The 20452-nt window shown below is 42.5% G+C and overlaps 1 protein-coding gene across 3 annotated transcripts in view; it reads right to left on the reverse strand.

Moving 5' to 3' along the window:
- Positions 1 to 20452, reverse strand: part of LOC135214265 (ATP-dependent RNA helicase DDX42-like) — a 61307-nt gene that overhangs the window by 31184 nt on the left and 9671 nt on the right. For all 3 annotated transcript variants that reach the window (XM_064248377.1, XM_064248375.1, XM_064248376.1), the window contains 2 exons: positions 6729 to 6864; positions 360 to 487 (listed from right to left, as the gene is read on the reverse strand). In XM_064248377.1, coding sequence (XP_064104447.1) covers positions 360 to 487; positions 6729 to 6864 — 264 coding nt within the window. The remainder of the gene's footprint in view (positions 1 to 359; positions 488 to 6728; positions 6865 to 20452) is intronic.

The following is a 20452-nucleotide window of genomic DNA, read 5'->3' on the forward strand; positions in this document are numbered from 1 at the left end:
GGCTAGACTAGGCTATGCATACTTTATGCTAACATGTGACTGATTTTCTAGAAACCAGAGTAAAACATTAAGCTTTATTAATTTACTAATTTCTTCTTTCTAGTAAATTTAACAAATATTTATATTTTCATATGTATTACCATGAAGATTCATTAAAATGTTCACATTTCAATTTTAAAATGATTATATCTATGTAATCATTAATATGACTTGTCCAATAGGCTAGGCAACGCTTTAGGTAAAGGGTCAGCTTTCCACAATACTATTGGTCCCAGAGATTCTAGATAATGGAGGCTCTCAATTGTAGTACCTAGTAGTAGTAGTAGTAATAATAATAAGACATCACTCATGGTTTTTACCTTCCAGCATTTGGATTTTCTTGAATATATCTGTAATATGATTCTTCGTCGTCCTCCCCATCGATGTCATCTCGAACTCCTTTTATTTCCTTTTTCTCCTCAGCACCTTTAGTTTTGGTTCTTTTTACCTGTCAAATATTCACAAGGTTAAATAACAGGTATAAATACCTCACTAAATAACTGTATAGACTGAATGTAATTGCTATAAGCCAGTGCCTGTATTTTCTTTGATCTTATGATAACATTTTTTACTGCAACTGAAAATAACAGTAAGTAGTTTACATTATTTGTTTAAAAAATCGCCTTTAAACAAAATAGATTTCTACATTATATTACTTTACTGATAGTCTACTTAAGGTATCTGCCAAGAAAGACACTCCATAAGTGGTACCAGGTATCATACTGGATTCTCAAAGGAAGTACTCAACAGAAGCCTATGACCTGGTAAGAATGAAAACCTTTTTCCATTGCCCTAATTAAGGTTTATTTTTTTAATGTAATTCTTTACAAAGACCAACTAATCTACATCAAAATTTTCCTTTTTCTATACGGTACATTTAACTGATCTAATCAGTCTTGATATTGAGGATAATCAAAATTTGGAACTTACTTTTCACAAAAATAAAAACAAAGTACTTAAGGGGGCTGGCTGGCTAATGCCATTTTTTAACGACAGGACTTTGATATTCATACCACTTAATAAGGTGACTTGGGACATCTCTACACCGCATATGATTTTCGCCTCTGACCTTCAGTTTTGTGACGCCAGGGTGATTTATCCCAAAAATAACCATTTTTCAAATTCTATCTCCTCCCTTGATATTTAATATTAAGACATGGGATTACTACCATATAGTATAGACCTGATGTAGACCTCCAATCGAATGAGTTTTTTTTCTAAAAGTAATTTTTTTGCTAGATATGAATTTTTCATTATGGTAAAAAAATAAACCCTATAAATCTGGAAAAAAAAATTATAAAAAAAAAGACGAAACAAAAATTGGAAAAAAGGGCTTCATTTGATGGTTCTATAATGTCTTTCTGAGTTATATACCAAATTCCAATGCTATAGCTTTAAAACTAAGTGAGAAGATAGGTTTTGAAGGTCAATAAGTATAGTTTTGAGATACTACGGGCGTTCAAAGTTTTCCTTCGTATTTTTATAAAGACAATGTTAATAAATAATGATTATTATGAATGCATATTTCTTTTTTGTGTATTAACCCTTAAACGCCGAATGGACGTATTAAACGTAGAGTCAAAATGTCTCCCGTATGCCGAATTGACGTACCATACATCGACTCAAAAAAGTTTTTTTAAAAATTCGCGGGTGGGAAAAATACTTATAGGCCTACCAGCCGAAAACTTTTGAATCCCGGCGCCGCCTTGGGGATGCTGGGAGTTTCACGGATCAATGGTGTTGTTTTGTTTACAATCGTTAACGCAGGCGAGCGCAAGCACAAATTTCTTTCTTGACCGCCACTAAAAAAAGTATCTGTGACACATCTCGGAAATTGTTTTGTCACTTTGACATAATTTTTGTACCATATTAAATTAGCCATTACATGGAGTATTATATATGAAAATGTGTGCATTTTTATGTAGAATACAACAAAAAAATACTCATGATTGTAGCTTTTATCAGTTTTGAGATATTTTCTATAAATAATATGATGTGCCAAAATTTCAACCTTCGGTCAACTTTGACTCTACGAAATGGTCGAAAAAAATGCAATTGTAGCTAAAACTCTTATTATTTTAGTAATATTCAATCATTTACCTTAATTTTGCAACTAATTGTAAGTCTCTAGCACAATATTTCTATTTATGGTGAATTTATGAAAAAACTTTTTCCTTACGTCCGCGCGGTAACTCTTCCGAAAAAAATCATACATGCGATTGTGGTAATGTTTGCACCATTTTAAAATTAGCCGTTATATAAAGTTTTATAAATGGAAATGTGCGCAATTTCATGCACAATACAACTAAAAACAACCCATGGTTGTAGCTTTTATCAGTTTTTTAAATATTTTTTTTTCATATAAAAAATGATAAGTGACAAATTTTCAACCTTCGGTGAACTTTGACTCTACCGAAATGGTCGAAAAACGCAATTGTAAGCTAAAATGCTTATATCCTGTAATATTCAAGCATTTACCTTCATTTTGCAACAAATTGGAAGTCTCTAGCACAATATTTTGATTTATGGTGAATTTATGAAAAAAATAAAATTTTCTTTACGTCCGCGCGGTAACTCTTCCGAAAAATCATACGTGCGATTGTGGTAATGTTTGCACCATTTTAAATTAGCCGTTACATAAAATTTTATACTATATGAAAATGTGCGCAATTTCATGTAGAATACAAAAAAAAAAAATAATTGAAGGTTGTAGTTTTTCTCATTTTTGAAATATTTGCATATAAATCCCGATAAATAGGAAAAAAACCACGTTTGGTACACTTTGACTACCGAAATGGTCAAAAAACGCAATTGTAAGCTAAAACTCTTACAGTCTAGTAATGTTCAGTCATTTATCTTCATCTTGAAACAAATTTGAAGCCTCTAGCACAATATTTAGATTTATGGTGAATTTAAAAAAAAAACTTTCCTTCCCTCCGCGCGCGGATTCTCCGCCACAAATCTCTGAATATTTGCTCCGTTTCATATTAGGCATTTCATAGTTTTATATATGGAAATGTGCGCAATTTTATGTAGAATAAAACGAAAAATATTGAAGGTTGTAGCTTTTCTTATTTCCGAAATAATTGCATATAAATAAAAATATATAAAAAAATTCGACATTCGGTCAACTTTAACTCGTCGGATATGGTCAAAAACTGCAATTGTAAGCTAATACTCTTACAGTTATAGTAATATCAATCATTTGTCTTCATTTTGAAAAGAAATTGAAGTCTCTAGTACAATATTTAGATTATGGTGAATTTTTGAAAAAAATATTTGTGTTTACGTCCGCGCTTTACGAATTCATGCATTATTTTGTGATAATATTTTCCTCTGTGTTGCTTTATTGTTTTACAATGTGTTATATACCAAAATGATTGCAATTTAGTGTACATTACAACGAAAAAAAAAAGTAACTTGTTACCTTTAACCGTTTTGCGACAGCACGATTTGAATACAATTATATATAGAAATTTCGTTTTGCGCTATCATATATCGCATTATTTACATATGATAATGATAATTTTTTTTCATTTGCTGATGATTGCATACTAAACTTCAGCCAATGACAAAAAAAGGAGCCAAAAATGAACTCTTAATCTTGAAAACTAAGCGCGCTGTGATTTTTTGAAAAAAAATTTTTCCGCTTCCGCGCTCACTCTGAAACACCTCCAGCACACGGGAGACAATTTTTTTTTTACCGCTTCGGCGTTTAAGGGTTAACCCTTTAACGCTGGTTGGACGTATTAAACATCGATATAAATTGTCTGTTGGGTGCCGATTGGACGTATGGTACGTCGATATAAAAAAAGTGTTTTAAAAATTCGCGGAAAAATAGTTATAGGCCTACTAGGCGAAAACTTTTGAATCACGCGCCTTGGGGGATTCTGGGAGCTCACAGATTGAGGCGTTGTTTTGTTTACAATCGTTACCCAGATGCGCAAGCACAAATTTCTTTCTTCTCGCACTAAAAAGCATCAGCAACACATCTCAGAAATTATTTAGTCACTTTGACATAATTTTTGCACCCTTTTATATTAGCCTTTACATAAAGTTTTACATATGAAAATGTGCGCAATTTTATGTGGAATACAACAATAAACAACTCATGGTTGTAGCTTTTATCAGTTTTGCAATATTTTCATATAAATAACGATAAGTGCCAAAATTTCAACATTGGGTCAACTTTGACTCTATAGACCGAGATGGTAAAACAAAAAACGCAATTGTAAGCTAAAACTCTTATATTCTAGTAATATTCAATCATTTACCTTCATTTTGCAACAAATTGGAAGTCTCTAGCACAATATTTTGATTTATGGTGAATTTATGAAAAAACTTTTTCCTTACGGCTGCGCGGTAACTCTTCCGAAAAAATCAGAAATTTTTCATCCGATTGTCGTAATGTTTGCACCATTTTAAATTAGCCGTTACATAAAGTTTTATATATGGAAATGTGCACAATTTCATGTAGAATACAAAAAAAAAAAACCATATTTGTAGCTTTTATCAGTTTTGAAATATTTTCATATAAATAACAAGTGCCAAAATATCAACCTTCGGTCAACTTTGACTTGACCGAAATGGTAAAAAAACGCAATTGTAAACTAAAACTATTACATTCTAGTAATATTCAATCATTTACCTTTATTTTGCAACAAATTGGAAGTCTCTAGCACAATATTTCGATTTATGGTGAATTTATGAAATAAACTTTTTCCTTACATCAGCGTGGTAACTCTTCCGAAAAAATCATAAATTTTTTCATCCGATTGTCTTAATGTTTGCACCGTTTTAAATTAGCCGTTACATAAAGTTTTATATATGAAAATGTGCTCAATTTCATGTAGAATACAACAACAAACAACCCATGGTTGTAGCTTTTATCAGTTTTGAAATATTTTCATATAAATAACGATAAATAGAAAAATTCGTCGTTCAGTCAACTCTAACTCAACCGAAATGGTCAAAAACTGCAATTTTAAGCTACAACACTTACAGTCTAGTAATATTCAATCAATTAACTTCATCTTGCAACAAACAGGAAGTCTCTAGCACAATATTTCGATTTATGGTGAATTTTTGAGAACAGCTTTTTTTTACATCTGCACGTTACATATTCATGCATCATTTTGTGATAATATTTTCTCTGTGTTGCCTCGATCGTTTTACAATGCGTTATATATCAAAATGATTACAATTTAGTGTACAATATACAATGAAAAAAAATTAACTTGTTAGCTTTAACCGTTTTGCTCACAGAACGATTTGTATACAATTATATATGAAATTTTTTTTGCGCTGTCATATATCCCAATATTTATATATGATAATGATATTTTTTTAAATTTCTGATGGTTGCATACTTAACTTCAGGCAATGGCAAAAAAGGGAGCCAAAAATTAACTCTTAATCTTGAAAACTAAGCGTGCTGTGATTTTTTGAAAAAAACATTTTTTCTGCTTCGGCGTTCACTCGCGATTTTTAAAATACCGCTTCGGCGTTTAAGGGTTAATAAACCAAAACTATTATTTATCATAATTTAGTCATAAATGACAATCCCATTGCTCATATATCGTACCCTGGGGCACTGCATCAGGCAAGATGGGGCACTCCTTCCTATGCAACTCTCTCCTTCACTAACTCAGCTTTTTACAGCGAATTTTCTTCTCTTGTATGTTAGCGAGATGTTTTCCTTGTATTTTCCTCTTTGGCATGATGAAATTCTTGCCAAAACAAAGATAAACAAACGTAAATGTAAGAGAATGTCTGAGGTGAAACTCGAAGGTGTACTCTCTTTTTACAAAGACAATGTTAATAAATCATTATGAATTTCATAATCCTTTTTGGGTATTAATAAACCAAAACTATGTTATTTATCATAAATGAAGATTCCCTTGCTCAGAGATCGTAGCCTGGGGCACAGTGTGACGTGTGCGTCAGGTAAGACGGGGGCGTTACTTACTACGCAACCCTACCTCTCTCTCCTCACTAACTACGCTAATATTGCGTATATTATGATACGTATTCATATTATGATATTCTGAAATCATATTAGAGCAAATTTTCTTCCTCTGTATGTTAGCAAGATGTTTTACTTGTCTTTTCCTCATTGGCATGATGAAATTCTTGCCAAAACAAAGATAAACATACGTAAAAGCAAGTGAATGTCAGAGGTGAAACTCGAACGAGTAGACTACTTGGGGTTTGTGCTCGCACTGAATCGTGGTTGAACTTGGTAGCTGACAGACTTCCCTTCTGCGACTCATGGAATCTCTACAGATGCCATTGCTCACAATCTCTTTGACAATAATTATCAAAATTTACGATAACAGAAGAAATATTGCATTTTCTTGTATGGATCAATGTTTTTGCCTTATTGAGTTACGTTTACTAATTACCCTGTAACTACAAAAGTAAGAGGAATTTTGACGAAATATTTCGTATACGTATTCTCAATTACTATATGAAGCTCCTTGAATTTTTTCACGACTGCCTTTTTCACCCTATACCCCCATATATAAGGGTTACGGCCGGCCCCCTTAAAGTATTACTTGAGCTTACAATTACAGTAAAACCAGTAAAATCAAGATGTGAAATTACAACTATAGAAACTATTGAGAATTGCCTTCTTTAGTTACAAAATATAAAGGAAAAAGTGTGATTTAAAGAAGTTATCAACAAACCTCTTGCTCAATGCCAGCCATAAATGCATCAAGTGGGTCTTCATCTGAGTCATCAGCATCGTTTTTCTGTGGACCTGGACTGCCGGGTGCTGGTTGATAAGCACCATCTAAACTTTCATCTTCATCATCAAAATACCTGAGAACATGGCAAGCCATAAAATAAAAAACTCAACCTAAATTTTAATAAAAAATGTAAAAATTATTTTAAAAATAAATCTAAAAATAATTTGCATTTTTCCTAGTTAACAAGCACGAGTCTTTTATTAACAAATATTCAATCTGATATAATAGTTAGCCAAAGCAGTCGGACCCTGAGCCCAAGTACTCTATAATACCAAAAGGTGCCCAAGTAAGGAAAAAATTTCAGGGAGCCATGACATCTCACTTCAGAGACTTCAAGGTGGATGGCAGTCTAATTCTGGCTAATACCAAGCAATGGGATCAAAGACTCTCAGAGTAAATCATCTCTATGGCAGCTATGGAGGAGTTATGGAGTTCCATTTGACAACGTGTGTGTGTGTGAGAGAGAGAGAGAGGGTGTAATTACTGTATGGATTGTTAACGACCGGATTGGCTGTTGGCGAATTCTGGGTTGTCTGCTGGTGCTGTCAGAGATCAGAGTTCTGTGTTTTTGGTTAGTTTTTCAGTCAGTCTTTGGTGAGAGCTGGTGATGATAAGTAGTGTTGACAGCAGTCTGTTGGAGGATTGGAAGTCAGTTAAGTTTTGTGTTATTGATTTGTTACTTGGTTATTGTTAGGTTAGTGTTGTTTGCTTAGAGTTGCTGTGCCTGTGCTGTTGTGATATTTTGTGTTGTTGCTGGGGGGGGGGGCTGTTGTGATTCCTTGATGTTGTTAGTGGGTGTGTGTGTTGCCTTTTTGTGTTGTTGGTTTTTTATGTTGTTTGTGCAGTGGTTTTTTGTTGTGTTGTTGAGATTTTGTTGTTGTATGTGAGGTTATGTAGGAGTTATGGAGAGCCATTTGACAACGTCTGTGTGAGAGAGAGAGAGAGAGAGAGAGAGGAGAGAGAGAGAGAGAGAGAGAGAGAGAGAGAGAGAGAGGGTGTAATTGCTGTATGGATAGTTAATGACTGGATTGGTTGTTGGTGGGTTCTGGGCTGTCTGCTGTTGCTGTTGATTGTTAGAATTCTGTGTTTTTAGTGTTTTTTTCAGAGTCTTGGGTTAGAGCCTGTGACAGCCAGTAGTGTTAGCAGCAGTGTGTTGAAGGCATTTTGGTCAGATAAGTTGTTTTGTTGATTTGTTTTTAGTTATTGTTGAGTTAGTGTTGTTTGCTTAGAGTTGTTGTGCCTGTGCTGTTGTCTTTGTTGTTGTTTGATTTCTTGGTGTTGTTAGTGGGTGTGTGTTGCCTTTTGTTTTGTGTTGTTGTTTTTGTGTTAGTGATTGGCTGTGCAGTGGTCTTTTGTTGTGGTTGCATTCCTTGGTTGTTGTTGTTGTTGTGTTCCTTGTTGGTTTGTGTGATGTTGAGTTTGTGGTTGTGTTCCTTGTTTGTTGTGTGTTGTTGTTTAGTTGTGGGACTGTGGTCCTTGGGTGTTATGTTGAGTTATGGTCCTTGGTTGTTGTTGTTGTTGCGTTGTGGCTCTTGGTTTTGGCTTGTGGTTGTTTATATCTCTGTGACCTTGACCAGTGGACAGCACAGGATAACCCTGGAATATCTGGAGTTGGTAAGTATATGTATTTTGTTTTTTTGTTTTGTTTTTGTATAGGTGTAGGTAAATTCTCCTGCTGTATTTTGTTGTGTAAAGAAGAAAGTGTGACTGAGGGTGGGTTTGGCAGCTGGATCGATTAGGTTAATGTGGGGAGGGTTTTGCCACTTGTTTTTTTTCTAGCTTGTGATCCTGCCACAAGGTTGTGGTTGTGTTCCTTGGTTGTTGGTGTGTTTTGGTTGTGGGTTGTGGTTGATATCTCTGTGACCTCGACCGGCAGACAGCACAGGATAGCCCGGAGTATTTGGAGTGGTTGGTAAGTACATGTGTTTTGTGTGTGTGTGTGCATGTTTTTTTTTTTTTTTTTTTTATTTGTGTGTGTGTAGGTATAGGTCAATTGTCCTGCGTGTATGCTGTAGTGTAAAGAGGAAAGTGTGACTGGGGTGAGTTGGGCAGCTGGAGTGATTAGGTTTATGTGGGGGGGATTTGCCACTTGTTTTTTTTTGAGTTTGTGATCCCGCCACACAGCCAAAAAGACAATAACTGTGATGGTTGGTGAGAGAGATATACTCTCCCACTCACCCCCTCACCTCCAACTATTAACCACCTTACCATATTTCCAATGACTGATTCAAGCTTTGACTACAGGATACTCCCATGCAAAAGGCAAGTGTGCATTTCCGTGGGAACAAATACAATAAAAGATCTATTTCCTTCAGAAAAATTTTTAAGGCATGCTGCACATTAGTTCAGGATATGAATTTGTACAATTCACAAATATAGTGAAATTCAAAATAGCATAATGCAATAAAGCTTGATAATATAGACAATAAAAGCAAATCTGAATCTTTTCTTTCTTTGAGTAATTAAAGAATAAGATAATTTCTAGCGCCTAGCTGGATCCGGATAAAAAGCAGATGAAAGCAAGGAATCTTGTAATATCTGGCAACACATGCATAGATCGGGTGAAGAGTGGTCAAGGACCACGCATCTACGCCAGTCTTTCCCAACTCAGGATGACTTAACAAATAGAGGGGCGGCTAGAGGTGGGCAGTATAACGTTAAGACCTCAGGTTTGTAGCTATGAAAAATACAAATTGTCTTAGAAAATTTGTCATTTGTTCATACGCGAACAAACCTTCGGTCTTAACAATAGGATAGACTCATGCTTGGAGGGAGGTATAAGACATCCAAGACCGACTGGGGGCCTACCCACCAGTCCAGCTCTAAAACGATATAGTTCTTGAATTGGGACTGAAGCCTGTTGAGAAGCTAGATAAACTAATATCTAACCACTCAGAACATGAGTGATACAATGATATATGGGATAACCATTGTATAGGGAACCAAAGAGAAACTTTGACTGTCCAATAACAAACCAAGACACTAGGGTTTGTATTAATCCCGACTCCCCCTTGCCACGGAGTGGAGCCTATGCTACCAAATAGTGGGTAAGATATTGTATATTGCACGACCAGACTACCAGTGTGACTACCTTACTCACCTGTATCAGACCAGTCCAGCAAATGATGTGTCTATTCCTTAAACAGCCCGAAGGAAGAAGAAAGGGTACAAGAGACAGAAGGAGACCCGCCAACTCACTCATTCTCTCATCCACACAATCATCTAAGGTAAGATACAAAGGTGCCCTGTTAAGGGCAACTATGAGTTACACAACCTGTTGGGCAGCCACCACAGGACCCAGGGAAAACGTGTCCATAGATCTGTAAGCAACATCCTTAAGATAGAAGTAGGTGAACGTGGACTGGCATAACCAAGTACCAGCAGTCAGCACTCTATGTACAGCCAAGTTCTTTTTGAAAGCCAGAGAGGGACCAATACCTCTAACGTCATGTGCTCTAGCCTGCACAGACGTGGTGGTGGAATCATCAAGATTCAAGTATGCCTGTCTGATGGCTTCCCATATCCAAAAAGAGATAGTATTCTTAGACACCTCTTTCTTTGTAAGGTCTGCAGCAGCCTGGTTTAAGGTGCCGAGTCCTTTTAAGATAGCAATGCAGGGCCCGGACAGGGCACAACAAAAGCTCTTGAGCATCACCACCCACAAAGTCAGTCAGTGATGGAATGGAAAACGAAGTGAACTGTCATCATGCACCGAGGGATTTTGGGTCTTGGCCACGAATTCCGGGGCAAATTCGAAGGACACCGACTTCCAACCCCTGGTGTGCTTCACCTCATAACTCAGACCGTGGAGCTCTCCTACCCTCTTGGAAGATGCCAAAGCCAAAAGGAAAACTGTCTTGAGCGTCAGGTTCCTGTCAGATGAGCGACGTAAGGGCTCATATGGACTCTTAGTTAAGCTCTTAAGCACCAAGGAAACATCCCACGTTGGAGGCTTGAGCTCTCTAGGAGAACTCGACTGCTCAAACCCCTTAACTAGCAGGGAAAGTTCCCAGGAAAAAATGTTGATACCCTTAAGGTGTAACACCAAACTCAGTGCCGCCCTGTAGCCTCTAATAGCAGAAACGGACAAACGTTTCTCGTCTCTGAGGAAGGTTAAAAAATCTGCTATTTGCTGAATAGAAGTCGCGAGTGGAGAAAAATGATATTGTTATGATACAATAAAGTTTTGTACATACTTACCTGGCAGATATATACTTAGCTATAGACTCCGTCGTCCCCGACAGAAATTTGAATTTCGCGGCACACGCTACAGGTAGGTCAAGTGATCTACCGCCCTGTCGCGGGGTGGTGGCAGGAAGTAGGAACCATTCCCGTTTTCTAATAAGATTTTCTCTTCCACTTGTCTCCTGAGGGGAGGCTGGGTGGGCCATTTAATCGTATATATCTGCCAGGTAAGTATGTACAAAACTTTATTGTATCATAACAATATCATTTTTGTACATTCAACTTCCCTGTCAGATATATACTTAGCTGATTGGCACCCTTGGTGGTGGGTAAGAGACAGCTATCTACTGAAATAGATAGGAAGACAACATACGTTGTAGGTATTATATAAAAAACCTTGGTTCCTACCTGTTTTGGCTGAAGACTTCATGGCTACTGCTTAGGAACCTGCTTCGCCTCAAGAGCCTCAGCGAGGTAGTGACCTCATGCTAAGAGTTCTTGTGGTTCTGTCAATGGGGTCTTATCCGCTTACTCGACAGAGCCTGAGGATCTTTGACAATGGGGTCCTATCCACTTACACGACAAAACACCTTGCCTAATGGCATCATCAAGGAGCACAACACCAATCCCGATCACCTGATCCTAACACCCGGGTTAGTAATGAGATTGAAACGAGTTATCCCCAACCACCTTTCAAGCAACCCTAAAAACTCAACACCAAATTTTTCCAAATCAAACTAAAAACATTAAGGATCAGTCTTAGCTCCTCTTCCCAGCACAGTATCCGCTGATACATAAGGACCCAGAGAGAAGCATTTCTCGTATGTCACTCTGACATCCTTTAAGTAATGGGAAGCAAACACCGAGTTGCATCTCCAGTACGTCGCTGCTAAAATATCCTTCATCGACATATTTCTGCTGAAAGATAGAGATGTTGCAACTGCACGTACCTCATGCGCTTTTACCCTTAGCATTTCAAAGGATTCATCCTGGCACTTCATGTGTGCTTCCGTTATCACATTCCTGACACAGAACGCTAATGCGTTTTTTGACATGGGGTCTATTAGGGTCCTTCACAGCACACCAGAGACTCTGACTGCAACCTTGCAGTTGCTTCTTCTTTTGAAGATAAAATTTTAAAGCTCTAACTGGACAGAGAGACTTTTCTAACTCCCTCCCGACAAGAGGAGAAAGTCCCTTGACCTCAAAACTTCTGGGCCAAGGTCTAGAAGGGTTCTCGTTTTTAGCTAGAAACAGAGGTTGGAAAGAGACAACTGCAGAATCTCCTTTAAATCCCACACATGAGTCTAATGCATGTAGTTCACTGACTCTCTTGGCAGTTGCGAGGGCCAAGAGAAAAATGCATTTCCTCATGATATCCCTGAACGACGCTTGATGAGGGGGCTCGAACCTATCAGATGTGAGGAACTTGAGAACCACATCTAGATTCCAGCTAGGAGGAAGAGAAGATCTGGTCTTGGAGGTCTCAAAGGACCGTATAAGGTCATGAAGATCTTTGTTTTCCTCTATGTTCAGGCCCCTATTCCTGAATACAGCAGAGAGCATGCTCCTGTATCCTTTAATGGTGGAAACCGCCATGTGTGATTCTTCTCTTAGGTAGAGAAGAAAATCGTCATTGTCGGTCACAGAGGTATTGGAGGAGGACAGCTTCTTCGACCTACACCATCTACGGAAAACTTCCCACTTCGATTGGTAAACCCGCAGGGTAGAGGACCTGCGGGCTCTGGCAATCGCTCTCGCAGCTTTTCGAGAAAAGCCTCTCGCTCTGACAAGTCTTTCGATAGTCGAAAGGCCGTCAGAGAGAGCGGGGAGGTTTTTGTGGAACCTCTCGAAGTGAGGTTGTTTGAGCAGATCTGTCCTTTCGGGAAGAGATCTGAGGAAGTCCACCGTCCATTCCAGTACCTCTGTGAACCAATCTTGAGCGGGCCAAAAGGGAGCGATGAGTGTCATTCTCGTCCCTTCTGAGGACACAAACTTCCTTAGCACTTCTCCCAGCAGCTTGAATGGGGGGAAGGCGTAAGCGTTTATGCCCGACCAATCCATGAGGAGGGCATCGATCGCTATGGCTCTGGGATCCTCCACTGACGAGCACAAGTTTTCCATTCTTCTGGAGAGGAACATGGTGAACAGGTCTATCTGAGGTTTCCCCCAGAAGGACCAGAGTTTCTGGCAGACTTCGGAGTGGAGAGTCCACTCTGTAGGAAGGACCTGGTTCTTCCTGCTTAGTCGGTCTGCTCTTACATTCTTTTCTCCTTGCACAAATCTTGTTAGGAGTATGATGCCTCGTTCCTCTGCCCAGATCAACAGAGCTCTTGCTATCTCGTAAAGGGAGAAAGAGCGAGTCCCTCCCTGCTTCCGGATGTAAGCCAGAGCAGTGGTATTGTCCGAGTTGACCTGGACTACCACGCCTCTGAAGTCTGATTCGAAGTGCTTCAGGGCTAAATGGATAACTAGAAGTTCCTTCGCGTTGATGTGCCAGGACACCTGTTCTCTTGTCCAGGTGCCTGACACTTCTTTCATTCCTAGTGTTGCTCCCCAACCTGTCTCCGAGGCGTCGGAAAACAACACTAGGAGCGGGTTCTGAAGAGACAGGGACACTCCTTCGTTCCTCTCTAGAGGGTTTAACCACCACTTCAAGTGGGACTTGATCTCCGGTTGCAGGGGAAAAGAATCCGAAAGTTCCCCTATCTTCCGATTCCACATTCTTTGTAGGTAGAACTGCAGCGGTCTCATGTGAAGCCTCCCCAGAGAAACGAACTGCTCCAGCGACGAAAGGGTACCCAGGAGACTGAACCATTCCCTCGCTGAGCTTCGTTCTTTCTCTAAGAAGGCTGAGACTTTTTCCAAGCCTCGAGCAATTCTTTCTAGCGACGGAAACGCTCGAAAACCCCGAGAATCCATCTGAATCCCCAGATAAACAATGTTCTGGCTGGGGATCATCTGGGACTTCTCGAGGTTCACAAGCAGTCCGAGAGATCTTACAAGATCCAAAGTCGTTTCCAGGTCCTCCAAACGCTGCTGTTTCGATTTCGCCCTTATGAGCCAATCGTCCAAGTAAAGTGATATGTTCACCCCCTTCAGATGTAACCATCATGCTACGTTCCTCATCAGGCCTGTAAACACTTGAGGGGCCATAGAAAGGCCGAAGCACAAAGCCCTGAACTGAAAGATCCTGCCCTGTACCATGAATCGAAGGTATTTCATCGATGCAGGATGCAGGGGGACGTGAAAATACGCGTCCTGCAGGTCGAGGGAGACCATCCAATCTCCCAGACGTAGAGCCGCAAAAACCGAGTTGGGAGTTTCCATAGAGAACTTTTTCTTCTCTACGAAACGGTTCAATGCACTCACATCCAGCACAGACCTCCACCCCCCCCCCCGAGGCTTTCGGGACGAGAAACAGTCGATTGTAAAAACCTTGGGAGTGCGGATCCTGCACCAATTCGATGGCCTCCTTCTCTAACATCTGATCTACAAGATGTAACAGAGATTCCCTCTTGGCAGGGTCTTTGTACTTCGCAGACAGTTCCCTTGGGGTCGACGTCAAGGGAGGTCTGTCTCTGAAGGGGATGAGATATCCTTTCCTCACGATCGAGAGGGACCAAGAGTCTGCTTCTCTCACAGTCCATGCTTTTGAAAACTTCAGAAGCCTGGCCCCTACTGGCGTTTGGAGGACTGGTACATCATTTTGTCTTCTTACCTGGTCTGAAAGAAGACCTTCCTCTTTTTTCCGTTCCTCTCTTTCTAGAGGAGGATCGAACAGATGAACTCCCTCGAAAGGGCGGCTGGGGGTTCCGTGACTCCTTCTTCACAGCAGGAACGGCTGGCCTCGTCTTCTTTGGTGATTGCACCAGCAGATCTTGAGTCGCCTTCTCAGTGAGTGAGTGAGAAATATCTTTCACTAACTGAGAAGGGAAAAGCTGTTTTGAAAGAGGTGCGTACAAAAGAGACGACCTCTGAACAGGCGAGACAGCTTTCGTAAGGAAGGAGCTGAATACAGCCCTCTTCTTAAGGATTCCTGCTCCGAAAAGGGAAGCCACTTCCCCCGATCCGTCTAGGACCGCCTTGTCCATGCAAGCCAATACACTATGTAGGACCTCGGGGCTTAGGAAGTCAGGGTCCTGTGTCTTCTTGGCCAAAGCCCCAAGGGACCAGTCTAGAAAGTTAAAAACTTCCAAGACATGGAATAATCCCTTGAGGAGATGGTCCATTTCCGACATTCCCCAAGTGGTCCTAGCAGAAGAAAGCGAATGTCTCCTCGATGAGTCTACGAGTGTGGAGAAGTCTGCCTCAACCGAAGCAGGGAGAGAGAGTCCCATTGCTTCCCCTGTCTCATACCAAATGCCTCTCCTCCCAGAAAGTCTGGAGGGGATGCAGGCAAAGACAGTTTTCCCCGCTTCCTCCTTGGAGCTGAGCCAATTTCCAAAAGACTGTAACGCTTTCTTCATGGAAATGGTTGGCTGCATCTTCAAGAAGGAGGATGATTTTGACGTCTTCGTGCTGGTGAACAACGAACGAGGAGAAGGAGGGGCGGCAGGACTCAGAGAATCGCCGAATTCTTGCAGTAAAAGGGCTGCTAAGGTCTTGTAATCCGAGAGACCCGCACCCTTATTAGCTTCCGAGTCAGAAATATCTTCCAGCTCTTGTCCAGTCCTGGTGGGAGAAGAGCGAGCAACCGAAGGAGATCGCCTCCTTTCGCAAGGTGAAGGGCTTTTAGCAGTACCAGCGCTATCCTGACAAGGGCGACGGCCGCCTGTGCGACATCTTGCGTCCCTGTCAGAAGGCTGATCCTGCAAAACGCTCCTATCAATATCAGAGCCATCCTGACAAGGACGAAGGCCGCCTGTGCGACATCTAGCGTCCCTGTCAGGAGAAGGCTGTCCTTGCGAAAAACTTCCAGCAGTCCCATCGCCATCCTGAGAAGGGCGACGGCCGCCTGTGCGACATCTTGCGTCCCTGTCAGGAGAAAGCCGATCCTGTGAAAAGTTACAAAGAGGAGACTCCCGGTTAACTTCTCTCTCGATATCTGATGAAGCTGGAGATCCTGGCGCCTGGCACCTGGTTGGCGGTTCGCTTGTGGCTGGCGCTGTCCGTATCGGGCAATACTCGTTCCTGTCTGGGCTGTCCGAATCTGGCGCTTTTCGCTCCAGTGGCGCCTGGCGCCTGAATTTGTCCGAAGATCCTTTACTGGAGCCATGAACGTCCGCCAGACAAGATCTCTTGATCGGAAGGAAAGAGTCTTTAATCCGAGGAGGCTCCTTCTTTAGGACTCCTACCAAAGACGAGATTGGCTCCTGCATTTTAAGGAGAATTTTCGTCGCTGTATCTTCCTCCTCCTTATCAGAACGAGGGGAAGGACGTCTGGATGATGAAGGAGACTCCAAGCCGAGAGCAGGCGCAATATAGGCTTTCTTGGCTCTCTTCCTTTCAGATGGTGAGTCTTCTGGAAAACATTCCGGGCTAGAGTCCAAAGTAGGCGCCTTCCAACTCCTTTTGGTAGGGCGCAATAGATCGTCCGAACTCCATCCACTTTTATGCGAAGACAAATCGGAAGAGGAGAAGCACTCTTTTAGGATGCCTTTCCAATGGCGATCCTTGGCAGTCTGGGATGCCACAGATCCTGCCGACGGGACGCCTGATCGGTGGGGATTCTCCGTAACCTCCGTAAGGCTTTCGACTTTCCTTCTCCTCTGGGCCTGGGAGCTTGGAAGAGGTCTAGGCCTGGGAGCGAGACAGAGCCGATCAGAAGCACCCTCCACTGCACTGGGGACACTAACATCACTTTCCACTGCACTTTGCTCACCTTCTAAAGCTTTCATTTTACGCTCCATCCTCATGAGAGCAGCCTTCAAATCTGCAATTTCCGATATTGAATTTGCAGAATCTGAGAAGGGAGAAGGTGCTAATGCTGTATGGGAGGAAGCAACAATTACTTGAGAATTAGGTGCTAAACTACTAACTGGCTCGTTAGAGCAAGACCTACTCAAACTTCTGGAAGAAGCTTTTCTAGCCTTATCCCTCTCCAATTTCCTTAAGTAGGAATTTAGAGTCTTCCATTCTTCCTCACTCAAATTTATACATTCATTACAAGTGTTAGAGACAGAACATTCATTCCCCCTACACTGCTTGCACACAGTGTGAGGATCTACCAAAGCTTTCGGTAGTCTCACACTACAACCCTCATTCACACATCTTCTAACTGTATAGCTAGAGTCCGACATTTCAAGAAAAATCCAAAACCAAATTAAAAAAACAGTCCACAATAGCGTATGCCAAGCCAGAGATCCAATACGTCACCAAATAATCAGTCCAGAAGATCAACGGCGATGAAAAAACGAAAGTCAAGTCAGGAGGAACCAGCAACGATGTTACCGGAACCGGCGACAGAGAAAATCTGATTAGAAAACGGGAATGGTTCCTATTCCTGCCACCCAGCGACAGGGCGGTAGATCACCTGACCTACCTGTAGCGTGTGCCGCGAAATTCAAATTTCTGTCGGGGACGACGGAGTCTATAGCTAAGTATATATCTGACAGGGAAGTTGAACGTAAAAAACCCCGTTTACGACACCAATCACAGTAGATCGCCCATTTGCCTTGGTAAACTGCGGAGGTTGACTTCCTAAGACTGCTGGACATGTGCCCAGCTGTTCTCTGAGAAAAGCCTCTCGATCAGAGAAGATACTTGATAGCCTCCAACCGTGAAGAGACAGGGATTCTACTGACTGGTGGAACCTTTCCACATGGGGCTGACACAGAAGATGCTGCCAAGGGGGAATCTCACTCGGAACCTCTGACAACAACAACAGCAGATCTGGAAACCATTCCGCCTGAGGCCACAGAGGGGCTACCAAAGTCATCCTGAGACCCTGTGAACTCATCCACCTGTTCAGAACCTAACGGATCAAACAAAACGGGGGGAAGGTATACACCTCCAGGTTGTCCCAGGGATGTTGGAATGCGTCTTCTGCCAATGGTAAGGGATCTGGAACCACTGAGCAGAACACCTCCAGCTTCCTGTTGTAGCGAGTCGCGAAAAGGTCCAGCATGGGTCTCCCTCAAATCTGGAAAAGCTTGTTTGCCACCACTTGATGAAGGGACCACTCTGTGCCTAGGATCTGATCCCGACGACTCAGTTTGTCTGCGACCACGTTCCGTTTCCCTGGGATATACCTGGCTGAGAGCTCTACCGAATTGCCGATTGCCCACTAGTGAAGCTCGATGGTCAAGGCAGGAAGTTGCTGAGAAACTAGGTCTCCCTGTTTGTTCACATAGGCTACCACCGTGGTGTTGTCCAACATGAGAATGACAGAATGACCCTCTACCTTCCCCCGAAACTCCTTCAGACCCAGGAAAGCCGCCTTCAACTCCAAGACGTTGATATGTTGCTGCTTGTCCTCCAAACTCCAAATGCCTGAAGCGATGAGGCCGCCTAAGTGCGCGTCCCAACCTGCGAGGGAGGCGTCCAAGAACAGAAGGAAGTCCGTTGGGAGAGAACGCAGAGGGACACCCTTCAACAGATTCTGGTCATCCAACCACCAACGAAGGTCTTCTCTCACTTCCCGAGACAGAGGAACCATTAACAGGGGAAAGTCCCCCGCCGAAGACCAAAATTCTCCCAGTCTCCATTGCAGAGACCAAAGATGAAGACGCCCATGAGGGACCAGCTTCTCCAGGGAAGATAACACTCCCAGAAGAACCTGCCACTGATGAGCTGACTGATGTGACTTTGACAGGAAGTTGCGCGCTACAGCCCGCAACTTCTCCAATCTCTGATCCGATGGGAAAACTTTTGCCACTGTCGTATCAATGACATGACCAGGTAGAGAATCCTTTCAGTGGGTACGAGGTTTGACTTTTCCTGGTTGACTAATATGCCCAGGTCCAGACAGAACTGAAGTAGACGATCCTTGTCCTGCAGCAGCTTCTCCCTGGAAACTGCCAAGACTAACCAATCGTTGAGGTACCTCAGCAAACGGATCCCCTGAGCATGGGCACAACTTAACACGAGAGAGAAGACCCTTGTGAACACTTGAGGGGCTGTCGTCAGCCCGAAGCACAAAACTTTGAACTTGAAGATCTTGTCTGCAAGAGAGCAGCGAAGGAACTTCCTGGACGTGGGATGAACAGGGATTTGGAAGTATGCGTCCGTTAAGTCTATCGACAGCATGAAGTTGCCTTCCCTCACGGCTGCCAACACCTAGTGCAGGGTCTCCATCTTGAACCCTGTCTTCCTGATGAAGTGATTCAAGGTGGATAAGTTGATCATAGGCCTCCATCCTCCCAACGCCTTGGACACCAAGATGTGACTGTAAAACCCCGGGGACAGACACACTACTTCCTCTATCGCATCCTTCTCCAGCATTTTCTGCACTTCCTCCTGAAGAGCCAAGAACTTTAGAGAATCTGGAGGATACGTTTTCCTGAGCTGTGGCTTGTCCGACAGAGGAGGGGAGAAGTTGAATGGTAGCAGGTATCCCACCCAAAGGACATCTACCACCCACTTCTCCACCCCATAACTCTGCCACTTGGCCCAATGGCTGGCCAGGCAACCCCCAACCCGTGGCGCAGGAGAGGGAGAGGAGCCTAACCTACCGACGGCCCCCTTGACCTCTGCCCGTTGGGCCCCTTCTTGGATTAAAGGAACGAGAGCGAAAGGGGCGTTGATCTTGAGACTTAGGCTGTGTCGAACTGGAAGGCCCTGCCGTACTTGAGGTCCTTGATGGCCTACCAGGCAACGATCTCCTCAACTGCTACTGGACCGGGGTAGGAGGAGGAGCCAGACGTCTCCGAGGATGAGACGCTGACTTAGACACGGCCTGGTGCGCCAGTCGATCCTTGGTGTCAGCCCGGCGCCGGTCTATCGCATTTTTGAGCTCTGTCCGAGGAAACAAAAATTGGGACTACAACCGATCTCCGTTCCTCAATGCCAGCAAAGACTTGGTGGCGAGCGATCTCTCCATCCCAGGCAAAGCCGCGTCACTCCTAATCAGAAGAAGATTAGCCCATAAATTGGCACTGAGGTCAGCCAAATATGAAAACGCCTTGCCCCCGGACTGCAATAGACTGGCAAGCGAGGCGGCACCCACCAACCCTTCAGGGGACCTGTCAGAAGCTATCTTGGCAATAACCAAAGACCAGAGGTCCAGCCAAGAAATAGTCTGCAACATGGAGGCTGCCGTAGATTCCAAAGCTGTGGCATCAGGCGAATGACGTCTGGGTTAAGGTGGCATGACAACAAAAATGCAGAGCTAGTAGCATAGTACTTCCTATGCCTCAGGAGAGGCGGGGGTAGTAGTTTGGTAGAGCCCGTAGAACGAAGTGAACTGTCCTGGTCAGAAACAGAGGCGTTAACCTTCTGCAAGACCGACTGAACGTGCCCTGACAAAGGAAGCTGAAGAGATGATTTGGGGTCCTGAGTAGCTCCCACCAAGGCTTCCAAGCAAGAAGGAATGT

Source organism: Macrobrachium nipponense, chromosome 45, assembly GCF_015104395.2.
Source record: "Macrobrachium nipponense isolate FS-2020 chromosome 45, ASM1510439v2, whole genome shotgun sequence".
Lineage (NCBI taxonomy): Eukaryota > Metazoa > Arthropoda > Malacostraca > Decapoda > Palaemonidae > Macrobrachium > Macrobrachium nipponense.